Source organism: Ruditapes philippinarum, unplaced genomic scaffold (genome assembly GCF_026571515.1).
Source record: "Ruditapes philippinarum isolate M1 unplaced genomic scaffold, ASM2657151v2 ctg4448_1_1_1_1, whole genome shotgun sequence".
NCBI classification, from domain to species: Eukaryota; Metazoa; Mollusca; class Bivalvia; order Venerida; family Veneridae; genus Ruditapes; species Ruditapes philippinarum.
The window spans coordinates 167,062-183,571 of NW_026866428.1; the positions used below are offsets into that span (position 1 = coordinate 167,062).

At 33.1% G+C, this 16,510-nt stretch overlaps 2 protein-coding genes across 7 annotated transcripts in view; one reads left to right on the top strand and one right to left on the bottom strand.

Moving 5' to 3' along the window:
- The window catches only part of LOC132732442 (melanopsin-like), a 113,758-nt gene extending 112,921 nt beyond the window's left edge, over positions 1-837 (bottom strand). For all 6 annotated transcript variants that reach the window (XM_060718858.1, XM_060718862.1, XM_060718859.1 and 3 more), the window contains exon 1: positions 740-837. The gene's annotated coding sequence lies outside the window, so the exon portion shown is untranslated. The remainder of the gene's footprint in view (positions 1-739) is intronic.
- LOC132732443 (2-aminoadipate transaminase-like) lies at positions 827-12,921 on the top strand. The gene is made up of 9 exons (XM_060718863.1): positions 827-1,033; positions 3,766-3,881; positions 4,450-4,604; positions 5,479-5,634; positions 6,231-6,360; positions 7,222-7,344; positions 9,035-9,149; positions 10,844-11,019; positions 11,670-12,921. Exons 1-9 carry the CDS (start codon positions 878-880, stop codon positions 11,791-11,793), a joined length of 1,251 nt encoding a protein of 416 aa, XP_060574846.1. The 5' UTR covers positions 827-877; the 3' UTR covers positions 11,794-12,921.
- Positions 12,922-16,510: the final 3,589 nt, after the last annotated feature.

Consider the following 16,510-nt stretch of genomic DNA (forward strand, 5'->3'; position numbering starts at 1 on the left):
AATAAAGGGCCATAACTCTGACAAAAATCATTAAACCAAAAAAAGCTGATATATGCACAACTAGACTTGGTACCGACTATTCCTGTACAGTTTGGATGAAATTGCGCCAGTTGTTTCTAAGGAGTAGTCCAAACAAGATTCTGCATCATTACCTGGCAACATACAAAAAACACCTTTTTTTACTCAAGGGTCATAACTCTGCCAAAAATCATTCAACCAGAAAACCCTTGAAATATGCCCGAGTACTGGAGCCAGAGATGAATCCTGTAAAAGTCAAAGACAGACAAATGGGCAGACAGACGATGTAAAAGTGATCCCTATATGTTGCCACTACAGTACTCCGTAGAGGCAACATAAAAATGTAGCCTGGTCATATAGAATAATAAATATATAGTTTACTGTTGAGATTAAATTATTTAAGTATTTTGTTGTGGTTGCTAATCATAATTAAGCTTTAGTCATGTTATGTTTAAGTTATGTACATCTTGTGATTAGACCCCTTAGTATATTTCTGAAGTAAAAATATGTGATTTAAAGCCTACGATTGTCAAGTCAAAGTTTATTCTTGTCTATTCAGTAGACTACAGTAGGGCAATTTGTGAATAATGTGGTACAGTACGAGTGATAATATAGGGCAGCTCAGTACGTAAGCTTATACAGTAAATATTCAATTCCGTTACTTTTACCAGGTTGTTTAATCTATTTACTGTTATTCAATCAAAGCTATTTAATTACTTACCTGAGGCACACCTGATTGTTTACATTCGACAAGTTGACAAAGTTTATACCGCACGTTTCGGTCATTCAGTTGTAGCGCAAACATCCAAGGTGATCCGACAAAATATAAAAGGGGAGGAACTCTTATTTACTGTTCAAGATGTCCTCAAAAAAGAAGGATTTGTTTTCATATTTAGCTCTTTATGATGAAAATAGGGAAGGACAGTCATTTGTGCCGCTGTCAATGGGTGCACCAGGACCAGAGACGTTGAGGGGCTGTAGTCAAATGCTGGCACAATCCACCCAATTACTTTTAGTTAGTATCATATTAAACTGTCATTGAACAGATCTTAACAGGTGTACTCGTCTGCTAGTACATGTATCAATGTTTTTCTGATGTTGTTTAATGTAATACTAAAAGGTATGGTGTAAAGATTTTAAAATGTGGTGCTATTTGTTATATAAAGGTGCTATTTGTTATAGATCTATAAAAAGTAAAACAGCTGTACCTAAAAGTGTTTTTTTTACAATTAATGAACAGATGAAATATTAGTCCTACATGTACGTTGTCATTTACTAGACTCTGACTGTATGTGTACATTGATATAGAAAAATAGTCACTAAAAAGCTTACCAGTTTGAGTAAAGCTCTATAGGGTTTACCTGTCTTTATTATTCAACACCAGAAGGGGAAGGAGGTGAATAGAAAAACAGCTGGTCATTTAAAAAAAAAATGTAAATTGTTCACAACATCAATTTTGGGGAGGCTGTTCAGTATTTTTGGGTAATAATGAATACTTTTTACATGGGTGGGTACTGTCAAGTATACATACTAAAGGCCAGGACAACAATAACCCAAACCACTTTTTATTATGTTTGGAGTTCTTGTGTATAAATTGTCTAACACATAAAAGCCTACATTTTAAGGTCTTTTATTAAACAAGTATAAACCTTACAACATGTACCTTTACACATTGCAGTGTCTGACAAGAATTTAATATGTATATTAATAAGTTAATGTGTATTTAAAGCATGTTTAAAGTCAACACTGTTGGTATTTAAGATGCATGGGCATGATTAGAATACTGACATATAGCTGTTAGCTTTCAAATTGTTGATCCTTACACTAATATGACTTTTTATATATACATTTCAGTAATTATGTCAGGATATAGTATTTAAATGTATCTATATGAGATTTATCAAGTTAATAACATTTAAGGTAAAATATTTGAATCAGTGCACTCTCATTTATTGGGAGAGAAAAAAGACAGCTGGAACCATATTTTCTAACTGTTTTAAATGAATGTGACATTTTAATTTGTCCGTTACCCGTTTTAAAGTTGTTGTTGTTGTTTTATTTTTTATTTTGGTCAGTATAGTTTAAGATTTACATGGACTTTTACTTCATAAATAATTATAGCTGTTCTGAGAAGAATTAAAACTGTCATTCAGAATTAAGGATAAGGAATTTCCAGTGTGTTTTGTTAAAGCTATGAGTGAAGATAGACAATCAGAAGGTGTAGGGAGACAGTTATTATATGATGAGTCATGTATTATGAATGAGTGGTGGACCGACCAGGACCACACTTTACCTTCTGTTGGTAACATCATACACGTCTGCAACACGACTGGACTTCTTGGAGTGCAATACTGAATTTATTAATGCCATGTGTTTCTGCCCATGAGTGAAATTATGGATACTGCATACAGAATGCCATGTGTTTCTGGCATGAGTGAATTAGAATAGTCTGCATATTAATACCATGTGTTTCTGCCATGAGTTAATTAGGGTACTGCATAAAAATGCCATGTGTTTCTGCCATTAGTTTGAATTAAGACTATGCATATTAATACCAAATCGACGTGTTCCGCCATTAGTGAATTAGGCATAGTCTGCATATCAATCACCCTACTGCTCTCGCCATGCCACGTGAATTAGGAATACTGCATAAAAATGCCTATGTGCTTTTCTGCTCATGAGTTGGCAATTTTACGACCTTCTGCCCATACCTTAATTGCCCATGTGTTTCTGCCATGAATTAATTAGGATAGTCTGCATATTAATACCATGTGTTTCTGCCATGATTTTAAATTAAGATTCTCCATAAAAATGCCATGTGTGTGTTTCTGGCATGAGTTTGAATTTAGATTCTGCCTATTAATGCCACATGTTTCTGCCATGAGTGAATTAGGATGGTCTGCATATTAATACTATGTGTTTCTGCCATGAGTGAATTAGGATAATGCAGAAAAGTGCCATGTGTTTCTGCCATGAGTTTGAATATCAATACCATGTGTTTCTGTCATGAGTGAATTAGGATACTCTGCATAAAAATGCCATGTGTTTCTGCTAAGATTCTGCATATTAATACCATGTGTTTCTGCTGAGTGAATAAGGATAGTCTGCATATTAATACTATGTGTTTCTGCCATGAGTGAATTAGGATACTGCATAAAAATGCCATGTGTTTCTGCCATGAGTTTGAATTAAGATTCTGCATATTAATGCCATGTGTTTCTGCCATGAGTGAATTAGGATAGTCTGCATGTTAATACTATGTGTTTCTGCCATGAATGAATTAGGATACTGCATAAAAATGCCATGTGTTTCTGCCATGAGTTTGAATTAAGATTCTGCATATTAATACCATGTGTTTCTGTCATGAGTGAATTAGGATAGTCTGCATATTAATACTATGTGTTTCTGTCGTGAGTGAATTAGGATACTTTATATTAATGCCATATGTTTTTCAGTAATAAGTTATTTTTAAAAACAAGTTATGTAAAAGAAAGACAAGCTGTTGTCTGTTTCCATAACAATTGGTTACTTATCTCCGTATCTCTTCTTTTAATGAAGTTGACCATAGTCAGAACCCAAATGTACTGATTAATGGCTGACCTACATTCATCATGTGAATGAAATGTAAAATAACAAGAATGCATGGATTACCGAGGATGATGTAGTACATTGTACTTTAAGATTTAAAAAAAGAAGAGAAAGCTGATACTGATACTGATAATATAAAATACTGATTTTATTTTACAGGCTGATGCTAAAGAAGAGCAGTTCACATTTCAATATGGTCCATGCAAAGGTGACCCAGGCTTCTGTGAGGAACTTGCCAAATTTCTGACAGAACAGTATGGGGACACAGTTAACAGGTTAGATATTTTAACCAAGCACTGTTATTATAGGGCATTTAATATGAAGATATGGTAAATAAATTTGAAAAATAAACCAAATTTAGTTTTAACATAATCTTATGTAATAAGTTTATCAAGGACAAAAAATAATTCATTTTGTTTCATTCAATTTAAGTTCATGTTAAGCATTTAATTGAAGGTACATTTTTTCATGTATATAATAAAAGTAAAATTACATGAATGTACTAATAACTGACTGATTGATTGTATTGCTCTTTTTGATTTCATCATGTTGTTTTCCCACTCACCCTATGAGCTCAGAGGATACATGACTTTACACAATCAACTCTAGCTTTACAATTCACCAAAATAGCACATTTATGTAAATTTCCCTGTGTATACCTCTCAGTTCTTATTTTACTGAAAATCTTTGTATGTATAATTCACATCATTTCAAATAGTGTGATATGATTTATATCTCACTGATATATTTTAGTATGTTATTGTATTTAGCATAAGATAAATACTTGTGTATGTAGTATCAGAAATTTGGTTGTTACATCTAATTTTCTTATAAATATTTCAGTGAAGATCTCATGGTGACAGCTGGGGCCACACAAGGCTTGCATTTGATTGCTTCTGTTATGTTTGATAAAGACACCCCTGTGTTTATGGAAGATCCTTCATACTTCATAGCAGTCAAAATACTCACAGATGACTTTGGAATGAATATAGTACCAAGTATGTTGTTGTTATTGTTGTTTACCTTCATTGATCTTTTTAATCAGTTTTAATAGCATGTTATACCATTGTTGATTGATAAACCCTTAACCTGATGAATTTAAGTCATGGGTTTGCCAAAGTTAGAATTTCGTATAGTCCATTTAAAGATTTTGACAAGACAGGACTCTGAATAATTTTTTTGAGATAAATGTTGCATTTCATTTAGATCTAGACCAATATCTTGTGTGAATTATAGATTTGTTATGTTAAAGATTCTTGACATGCTAATTATGGCCATATATAAACGGTTATTTGCAATATAATCCTCGATCACCAGAAGTGGCTCAAACTTTTTTAACTTACATTACATCATATAATAATCAGACTTTATACATGAAAATAAGTGCAAAATGGCAATAATTGACATGGCATGTAGGGGCCTACGTGGGCGAGTGGTTAAGGTCGTTGACTTCAAACCACTTGCCCAACACTGCTGTGGGTTCGAATCCTGACAGGGACTTTGGATTCTTTCATGTGAGGAAGCTATCCAGCTACCTTACGGAACATCGGTGGTTCTACTCGGGTGCCTGTTCGTGCCTGAAATACTGCACAGAAGGGCTCCTGAGGTCTTCCTCCACTAGTAAAGCTTGAACGTTGCCAAATGACCTATACTGTGTGGGTGTGACATAAAACCCAATCAAAGAAAGACACGGCATAGTCATGACATCATGAAAATGTTTAACTATTTTGCATTCTTCACTGCGTCCTTTAATAGATATACCAGGAACAAACATAGTTTATGTCACTCAGTTTTAAACAGTGAGATATTTTTCCATATCTCACTGATAAACATGATGTATTTTGTTTTTATCTTATTAACGTGATGTTTCAGTCCCGACGGGTGATGACGGAATAGATTTAGTGGTATTAGAGGAACAGTTAAAGAAATATCGGCCAGCATCTACAGAGAAATGTAAAACACCCTTTTGGAGTATGGTTTATACTATTCCTGTATTTAACAATCCCAAGGGATACTCCATGTCACCAGGTCTTGTATATACTGATCATTGTTCTATCTCTACAAGTTAAATATAGTTAAAGGCATTATGTGTATGGATTTATGTTAAGTAATCAATATAAGAGTACAAGTTCTGAGCTTTGTGGTCTGGTTTTTTTATGTTTTTGATAAAATGGAAATTTGTTACACCATTTGTTCTCATAATATAATATCAGTAGTTCATATTGAGAAGTAGGTGCACAAATAGTTGTGTAGTCAAATATAAAAAGTTTCAAGCCTTTATACTATTGAACTGTTGTTTTTTTTAAACTGCTAACCCAGAGAATTTTATTTGCCTTTCAACTTTTTTAAATTTTTCTTTACAATGTATACTGATATATAAAGTTATGAATTATGCTTGGGCAAGTTAGACTGTAAGTCAGTTTAAATATACATGTATTGAAGTGCCAAAGCTAGATTCTGAGATATTTTTGTACTGGGTCAGAATCTCGCTTTTATACGTAGAGGGGATATATTGCCCATGCTTAAAATAGCACCATGTCTCATCAGAAAGTACAATTAACACACAAGTGATGGCGTCTTTACACAAAGTCTGTCATTTGATATTTTGTTTGCTTGCATTACAGAGAAATGTAAGGCACTGGTGGCACTAGGTCGGAAATATGATGTTCTGTTGTTTGCGGAAGATGTCTATAACTTATTACACTACTCGGGTGAACCCCACCCACCACCAAGACTTCTGTCATATGATAATAGGTATTCACTTTATTTTGTTGATGTCAGGGCAATATCTGTTTGTTATTATGATATAGGAAGTATGTAAAAATGTTAGTAAAGAGGCTAAAACTTGTTATTTGTGCTAATGGTAAGTTACACTAAAGAGCAATGCGAACAAAAGAAATGAAAAAGTGAAAATTAATAAATGCTGACAGAGAAAATGAAAAGAGCATTCCCCTTTAACCTTGGATGTGGTAGTGTTGGAAGTTTTCACTCCGGATCATGGCAGTAAGCCACATTGAATTTACCAGAGCACAGTTCAGCCACTGCATCGTTCCAGTGGGCAGGCTGTCAAGCAGTTTACTAGTACCTGTTGCCTTCACTTCTGTACATACAAGAGCAGAGGTACAGTGTGAATGACCATAGAAAATATTTGAAGTTTTCTAACCTTTAACCCATACCAAAATGATGCTTAATATCTTTATTATAAACATGATTAAAGGGGGCAAGCCTGCAGATATTATGCTAATTTTCATGAAAATTTTAAAAATGTATTAAAAAGTAAAATATGAAAACTTATGTAAATTACCGAAAAGATGTCAAAGCCTGCAAAAATTGCCCTTACTGAATAAGTAACACAGCAGAAATATGGTGAAAAATACTGCAAAATCACTTTTAAATGGTATGAAAATTATTATGTTTATCATGAGTCTTTTTAGTTTTCTTAAAATCACTATAATACTTGTTCTTGAAATATTTTGGCTTATCTGGAAGCATGCAGCTTTAAGACTTCCAAAGGTCATCTTTTCTTTGTATTACATACATTTTTGAATTCTTTTTTTTTAATACCCAACTTCATGCATGGAATTTGTGTACTTTAATTCTCTCTTTGTTTTCAAGGTCAGATGAAGATTTTCAAGGAAATGTTTTGTCAAACTGCACATTTTCCAAAATTCTTGCCCCAGGATTGCGGTTGGGTTGGATAGAGGCACCACCTAGAATCATGAAATATATAGAAACAAGGTAATATAATTGTACACTATGGTCATTATATTCTTGTAAAAAATGCTGATCAGTATTAAACATATTTTATGGCAATTTTGTTGCTGAGTGGTTAAGATGGCTGTCCTAATGTCTTGCATATCATAATGTTATGCTTGGGATATCCCTATGTGATCTGAAATCCCACAAGAGAAATAAGAAAATATTGTCATAAACAAAATGATGAAACTAGTCTAGCTGCTGCCAAAAGAAAAATGTGGTTCTACTCACTTTGCCCAATTTGTATCTGCATTTATACATAAAGGAAAATAATCAAGTAATTATAAGGTTGTTTCTTACTATTCTGTTGCAGGTAATTTGCAATATAAGCTCAGTTATATTGCAGTGACTTAAAACTTAGCCCATACATGCCATAATGTTCTGACATTCAAGATTGTCCCAGAAATATGTTGACTGTCATGGAGGCATCCAGGATTGTCCCAGGAATATGTTGACTGTCATTGAGGCATCCAGGATTGTCCCAGAAATATGTTGACTGTCATGGAGGCATCCAGGATTGTCCCAGGAATATGTTGACTGTCATGGAGGCATCCAGGATTGTCCCAGGAATATGTTGACTGTCATGGAGGCATCCAGGATTGTCCCAGGAATATGTTGACTGTCATGGAGGCATCCAGGATTGTCCCAGAAATATGTTGATTGTCAAGATGGTATCCAGGAGATGATTTATTGCCCATTCAAATAGAAATCTGAAATAACATCCTTGGCAGCAAGAACAATTACATTTATATATACATTGAATATACATGTATATTCTATAATGTTGATATCTTAACATACACCAAAGTATATGTACATGTATGTGTTCTTTAAAACAAAATGAACAAACAAAAAATGTTGCATTTATTTCACAGTTTGGTTTATATTTAATTGCTAGTAAGTTTATTTATTTCTGAACAGGCAGAACATTTATCAATAATTTGTTTCTTATGACCTCCCTTTATTTGCAGAAATTGACAAATACTACCATATCTGTGTAATGCTTTCTTTAACTTCTGATATTGGTAATTCTTCATTTGAATAAAAGGGCTATCATAGAAAAGCATAAAATTTAAAGATATATTTACAGAGACTTTAAGTAAGCTCCAATAATGTTGTCCAAGGTTAATCTGGTCTGGCTGCAAGAGCTCATTACTTTCACATAGATTTATATGACAAGTCTCTTGCCAGAAACAATGTGACAAAGATTTTGATCTAACATTGTTAATTACTTTTTAACCTAGTTCGGTTCAAGTTATTCCCCATAGGCAAAGATTGGCCCTGCTCTTTAAATAAACCAGAAATGTACATAGAAGTCAATGTATGTACATGCAAGAACTTACTGACTTGAAAATAAATTATACACATATCAGATAATCCAAAAAGCATGCTTGTCTTGAAAATTAATTATACTCATAACAGGAAAATATGCTTGTCTTGGGACTTAATTATACTCATTTCTGGAAAATATGCTTGTCTTGAAACTTAATTACTATTGTATACTTACAATGTATAACAGGAAAATATGCCTGTCTTGAAAATAATCTGTCCTAGAAAATACACAAATAGCAAAACAAAAATTGAAATAAAGATTTAAGGGAATAACTATTGAAATGTTTTTATTTTCATCATATTTTTATACTGGTAAATCTACTATTTTATTTGTTTTCAGTAAAGTGGCATGGAGTGGTGGCTCGTTTAATCATTACACATCAAAAGTTGTGGCAACAGCTTTGAAGAAGGGTTTCTTAACATCACATGTGCAACTACTGAGAAAAGACTACACAGTAATGATATGATTTCTGTACCCCATCCCCTTTTTACCTCAATGATATGATTTTTTCTACCCCACCCCTTTTTGTGTCGCCTTGAAAAAGGAGACATATAGGGGTTACTTTTGTCGGCGGCGTCGTTGTCGTTGTCGGCGTCGTTGTCGGTGTCGTCGTCGGTGTCGTTGTCGGTGTCGGCGTCGGCGTCCCCTAAAGCTTGTCCGGAGCATAAGTCAGTCATTATAAGTCGGATTGACTTCAAACTTGGTATGCATGCTTCTCATAATGACCTGAAGTGCAGTGCACAAGAACCAGTACTCTGTACTCCTTATTTTTTGAGTTATTGCCCTTTGTTTATTTTCATACTTTATTTTTGTCCAGGCCATTTCTCCTTAAGTATAAAATCTATGGACTTGAAACTTCATAAGATGATAGATCTCATTAAGAAGAAGTGCAGTGCACAAAAACTGGTACTCTGCATTTCTTATTTTTTGAGTTATTGCCCTTTGTTAATTTTCATACTTTATTTTTGTCCAGGCCATTTCTCCTAAAGTATAAAAGCTATGGACTTGAAACTTCATAGGATGATAGATCTCATTAAGAAGAAGTGCAGTGCACAAGAACTGGTACTCTGCATTTCTTATTTTTTGAGTTATTGCCCTTTGTTAATTTTCATACTTTATTTTTGTCCAGGCCTTTTCTCCTAAAGTATAAAAGCTATGGACATGAAACTTCATAGGGTGATAGATCTCATTAAGAAGAAGTGCAGTGCTCAAGAACTGGTACTCTGCATTTCTTATTTTTTTAGTTATTGCCCTTTGTTAGTTTTTTTACTTTATTTTTGTCCAGGCCATTTCTCATAGATTATAAAAGCTTTAGACTTGAAACTTATTAGGATGATAGATCTTTTGATAAGAAGTGCAGTGCACAGAAACTGCTGATCTGCATTTCTTATTTTTTGAGTTATTGCACTTTGTTAATTTTCATACTTTATTTTTGTCCAGGCCATTTCTCATAAATTATAAAAGCTTTAGACTTGAAACTTAATAGGATGACAGATTTTATTGATAAGAAGTGCAGTGCACAGAAACTGCTGATCTGCATTTCTTATTTTTTGAGTTATTGCCCTTTGTTGATTTTCAAATTTCATTTTTGTCTTTGCCATTTCTCTTAAACTATATTGTTCACAAGGCGACACATCCGACTCGCGGAGTTCTAGTTACTTCAATGATATGATTTTTCTACCCCACCCCTTTTAAGCTCAATGACAGTAATTTAAAATTTTGATTGCATCAATACAAACCTATTGTTTGGATATTCTTACAAGATAACATTTTAACAAACAAAAATGTTGATAAGTTTGAGTTCTAAGGGATTTAGAGTGAGCATTTATATGATTAATAATGATATTTTGTTCTAGAACAATTTATTATCTGCTTTACATGAGTATGTTATACTAGATCATGTATGTATGTATCTCACACAACAATATTCATATATAATTATTTGGTGGTTTGTTGTCACACAAAACACTAAATACTATCAACATAATTATCATAAGTATTAATCTTTTGTCTTGAACTTACATAATTATTAATGGTATAACATTATTTCCATTATGGAGCAAAATCACTTTAATACGATTTGTTTAGATAAATTGATATGAGTCTGGGGTGAATGTGCTAGCTATAATACATTATTTTGTATTCCAGGAGAGAATGAAGGTTGCTTGTGAAGTACTGTCACAAAAACTTCCAGAATCAGTGAAGTATATAAAACCAGAGGGAGGTTTCTTTATATGGCTGGAGTTACCTGCCCATGTTGATGCCATGGAACTTTTGCAGCTTGCTGTGGACAAATATAAGATTAACTTTATATATGGTGCAAGGTGAAAATATATGAACTGTCTTTTACTTTCTAAAAATAGTTAAAATAAAATAAACATAAAAAAAACACCAAATATTTTGTAAAAATATTTAATCATTGAAATATTTGACAAAAAGAAATAGAAATATGAAATAATTGATAGGAAAAAAGCAAAAAAAAAATAATTTGGAGGGATCATTTTATTTGCAAGTTTCATAACTATGGCATCCATTTTTAACTTTTCATTGCTATTCACTAAGGAACACCCGGTAATTTAGGGTCTCAATAGCCAAGTGGTTAAGGACTTCCAGACTAAGGACGATTTGCCCCTCACAGCTGTGGTTTCTTATCCAGTCAGGGCTCTTTGGCTTCTTTCATGTGAGGAAACTATCCAGCTAACTTACGGGAAGGTTGATGGTCATACTAAGGTTCTTACTCATGCCTGAAATAATGTCTGAAGAGGCACCAGAGTGAAGTGGTCTCTCCACCAGTAAAGCACTATATGACCTGTACAGTGTATGTGTGACTTAAATCAAACAAAACAAACAAATTTACTTAAAAATGTCTTACAATGTATACTTTTAAATTAATATCTTATTCACCAAAACACATATATTTTCTACATTTTCAACTGTAAAATCAATTATTATTTTTTTGTTTCCATATTTACAGCACATCACCAACAGGAAGTTGTAAGAACTGTGCCAGGTTGTCTATAAGTTTCTGTAACAAGTCACAGATACAAGATGGTGTCACAAAGTTCTGTGATGCACTGAAAGAAATGATGAACACTTAAATTGAGACCATTGAAATAGATTATTTTAATGTGAATCAATCAGCTATATACTCAAGTGCAATAGTAACATGAATTAAAAATGTTGTGATAATTTGTTTTAACCTAAATAGTTAGGGATTTTATATTAATTAGATTTTATAACCGTTGTAGATTCAAATCTTGCTGCAGCTTTAGATTCATTCTTATAAGGAAGCCATGTAGCTTGCTGAAATAAGGTTGATGGTTTTACTTGAGTGTCTGCATATGCCTGAAATAATGAAAGGATGGGCACATGAGGTTTTCCTACATCAGTATAGCTGCAAAGACATTGTAAAATCTTTACAGTATCGATATGACTTTAAACTTTTCCTTTCCATTTAATTTATCAAATATGTTGTACTATTTTCTCAAGAGTTCGAATTGATATTGGTTATAGACTTTTTCTGTTTTCTGATTTATTACAGAGCTAGAAAATAAAGGTGGAAGAAAACCATTTGAGCAGCGTCACGACAAAACCAACATAATGTGTTTGCGACCAGCATGGATCCAGACCAGCCTGCGCATCCGCGCAGTCTGATCAGGATCCATGCTGTTCGCTATCAGTTTGTCTACCTGTTATAGGGTTTGTAAACGAACAGCATGGATCCTGATCAGACTGTGTGGATGCTAAGGCTGGTCTAGATCCATGCTGGTCGCAAAACCATTATGTTGGTTTTATCATGACACAGATTTTTATGATTTATTGCCAATAGATGTTATCTGGAACTAGGCAAATGTGGATTTTCCCCAGTCTAATCTCGAGGTACAAAAATAAACTTGCTGTTTTAGCTTCATAGTGCACTACCTTCACATAACTTTTAAAGAGAGATGAATGTACACGTGTTAGGCTGATAAGCTTTATTATTAGATTGTATATCAAGTAAGTTAAAATGTAGTTTGAACCTTGGAATTAGATGTGGTAAAAAACCCACATATGCTGAAATTCTGAGTATCTTCATGTTACATTATTCCAGGCGCATTTTACTATGTATCTTGGTAGAACAAAAATCTTCAATTATCACTATATTTTTTTAGCTCACCTGAGCACAAAGTGCTTATAAGTCAGCTTTTTCAATGGCTATTTGTCCAATTTCCATCATTATCCACAGTTTCTTCAAACTACACCCCCTAAACTACCTGATGGAGTGTGACCACATTTCACAGGAATGATCTTTAGGTGGTCCTCTACAAAAGTTTTTTTGTGATTCATAAGTTGGTCACAGAAGCTAAAATAATGATCTCCTCAAAAATTCCAGTGCCCGGAGCTAAGTCAGCTTAGATATATGGCATGTAGCGTCTCTTTTTGGTTCCTCCGCAAAAGTTTTATAAAGCATGCCCCTGGAGTCAAAATGACCCGCCCCAAGGGTCACTTTGTTGGTATGTAGCATCACCTTTACTTATGGACCTCTACAAAAGTTATATAAATCATTGCCCTGGGATCATAATTAGTCCTGCCTCGGAGGTTCACTTAAATTATAGAACAAAAATTATACACAGTCAAATTATAGACAAATTTATCAGATGTAGAAACAAAATAATATAGTATGAATATTTCTACTGATAATCTTGCCTTAGTTCTACCTTTCAATATAACTATATCATTTACTTGTAAAAGATAAAACTTTGTAAATTTATAGCCTTAACTTTTGACACTTTCACCACATTTATTTCTTTGTTGCTACACACTAACACATTGGTGCAATCGTCACTTTTTTCAATAGTTCAGTTCAGAGTATAGATTGACTAGATTGTTAATATGAAAAATATCATAATTCGTCAACATATATGTTAGCAGTTTTAATTTTTGTTTTTCCTTTTTCAAATTGGATTTCATAATTAGTAAAATGAACTGAGTTTTCAGGTGGCACATATACTATACAATACAAAGTATTAACATTGAAATGTATTTATTTTGTTTACATACAGTGTACACAAATTTTCTTTATTTTTGTAAGAGTAACTGTTAATTTCATACTTGTTGTAATTATTTACTAGCCTAGTTCCTCTATGAAAATGTATTTATCTTTTCATCCAGTTATTTTATGTAATTCTTTTCGAAAATTATTATATATGCTATTTAAAATAATTACGTTTATACATACAAATGCACATGTTTTATTGTATAAACAGTAATAGACGTTTTATGTTATTATAATAAATATTATAACATTTCTTTTACGGCCAAATGTGGCGTTTATTAATTAACGTAGACGTCTATTTTGTATGTTTACGTCATTTCCTTTATATATCAACTGACAAAGCTAATAAAGCGAAGCATGTATTGATATTTAAACTTGTGTTGGTTTTGATTTATTTGTCCTATCTTTATTTTTGTAGTAATTTTCACATAATATCATTGAGACTAAATAATGTTTTTATTTGATTTTAAAGGTACTTAAATTATGTCTTTAGAAATAAGTCTGTCAATTACAGTCTGTCCCAGCACATTTTTTTTTATAGAAAATATACCTTTTTCTAAGACTTCTTTAAAATTGAAACAGCTGTAACCTATCAAATATGAAGTGGAGATAAAATTATAATAGGTAGGCCTATTCTATGAATATTCTTATTCATATAACAGGTAGCTGAAAGAGTTTCTTCATTTTATCTGAATTTATAAATTGTCTATCAAAGTCATTTATCAATATTTATATATTATTATATTCATAATGAATAAGAAATTAGTATGTATAAAAAACATATATCATTAGGACACATATTTTATAGTGCAGAACTAAGTTACTAACACCTTAGTACTTATATAATATTTGGCACCAAGCAGAAGATTAAACACACTAGATGTCATCCATAGGACATATTGCCTTTTGAGTCATAAGATAAACATAAGGCAGATTACCGTTTGGATCATATGACAGACATATGACAGATTGCCGTTTGAGTCATAAGGCAGATAAAGGAAAGTTTGCCGTTTTAGTCGTAGGACAAATTCCCGTTTAGGTCATAAGGCAGACATATGACAAATTGCCGTTTGAGTCATCAGACAGACAAAGGACAGAATGCCGTTTGAGTCATAAGGCAGATAAAGGACAGATTGCCGTTAGAGTCATAAGGCAGATAAGGACAGATTGCCGTTTGAGTCATAAGGCAGATAAGGACAGATTGCCGTTTGAGTCATAAGGCAGATAAGGACAGATTGCCGTTTGAGTCATAAGGCAGATAAAGGACAGATTGCCGTTTGAGTCATTAGACAGACATAGGGCAGATTGCCGTTTGAGTCATAAGGCAGATAAAGGACAGATTGCCGTTAGAGGCATAAGGTAGATAAGGACAGATTGCCGTTTGAGTCATAAGGCAGATAAAGGACAGATTGCCGTTTGAGTCATTAGACAGACATAGGGCAGATTGCCGTTCGAGTCATAGAACTTATATATTATCGTTTCCATAACTCTCATACTTTCACAACTATTCCATGAAGTTGTGTCATATGTATAAATGCCGACTGATTTCTTATCATTTTACTAACATCTGTTGTGCAATAAAATGTTGTTCTATGTCCCAGGTAAAACTCTTTCTTCACATGAGCGTATAGCCTTTTCCCTACATTTCGCTACTTCATTTTGTTGTTACATTGGGTCTATATGAAATGATGTATACATAGAATCGGCAAGCTATTGATTCAAAAGCGATAATTAAAGTAGGCCTTGCTTAGCAATACATATGCTGGATTTTAAAGTGTTTGGTATAGACCATTTTACAACGCGGTCCGTTGCTATAAAAAATTGTAAGAAGTATTTACTCGTGCATGCGCAATCTTCGTAGGGCAAAAAAGAGCATCGCCCTACATAGAAATGTAAGAGATGTTCATAGACAATTCCGAGTTAGTTTAATGTAAAAATTAGAAAATCATATCAAAAAGCTTTTAAAATAAACACAAAAGATGCCATTGTAGCTTTGTGGACAAGATTGCCATGAAAAGGCATGGAAAAGACGATAGTAAAAGAACCCCCCTTACGATGATGCGGATAACGGACCTGACATTGAGATAATTGTTGTAAAAAAATGTGGAATAAATATATACATGAATAAACAAAAAAGAAGTCAATTTAATTGTTGTTGAAATCGTCCATATGAAATCCTAAGAAATTTTATAACATATATTATTATAAAATCGAGGTTAATTATATCATGGAACACGTAAAAATGCATTTTTATATTTCGATTTACCTAATCTCATCCTTTATACGACTTGACTGTGATGTCAAACAGAAGTTTTTAAGTCACATAGAAGCTATATATTTAAATATGTTTTCAAACTCTTGAGAAGTTAACATGAGTGGTGAAATAACACACATTTTATCCGGTTCCTCCACGAATTTATATTACAAATGTAATACAAGAAAAGCATTGATGCAAAGCATCAAAGGGCGTCCAAGCAAGAAATGCAGAAAATGAAGATGAACTAGTAGACATATGATGTCAAGATATTCTTATAAACTTTTCAATGGTTAATTGGTTTTTTCCAGAATGAACGGACGGAAGACATATTGTTCATTATGAACTTTGATTGGCATGCTAGAGATTAGAATATTACTTGTTATTTCTTTATGATCGTGATTATTAATAGCAACGGATATACATGTATACAATCATTTATAATCCATATGTGTAACGCATGATCAACACCACACTTGTGGAATTGTCCCTTATTATGTAATCGCTATTAGCGAAGACCCCCTCT

Coding starts and splice junctions, on each gene's coding strand:
- LOC132732443 (XM_060718863.1), top strand. CDS start 878: ATGTCCTCAAAAAAGAAGGATTTGTTTTCATATTTAGCTCTTTATGAT. Junction 5,635..6,230: donor GGGATACTCCATGTCACCAG/GTCTTGTATATA, acceptor CTTGCATTACAG/AGAAATGTAAGGCACTGGTG. Junction 7,345..9,034: donor ATGAAATATATAGAAACAAG/GTAATATAATTG, acceptor ATTTGTTTTCAG/TAAAGTGGCATGGAGTGGTG.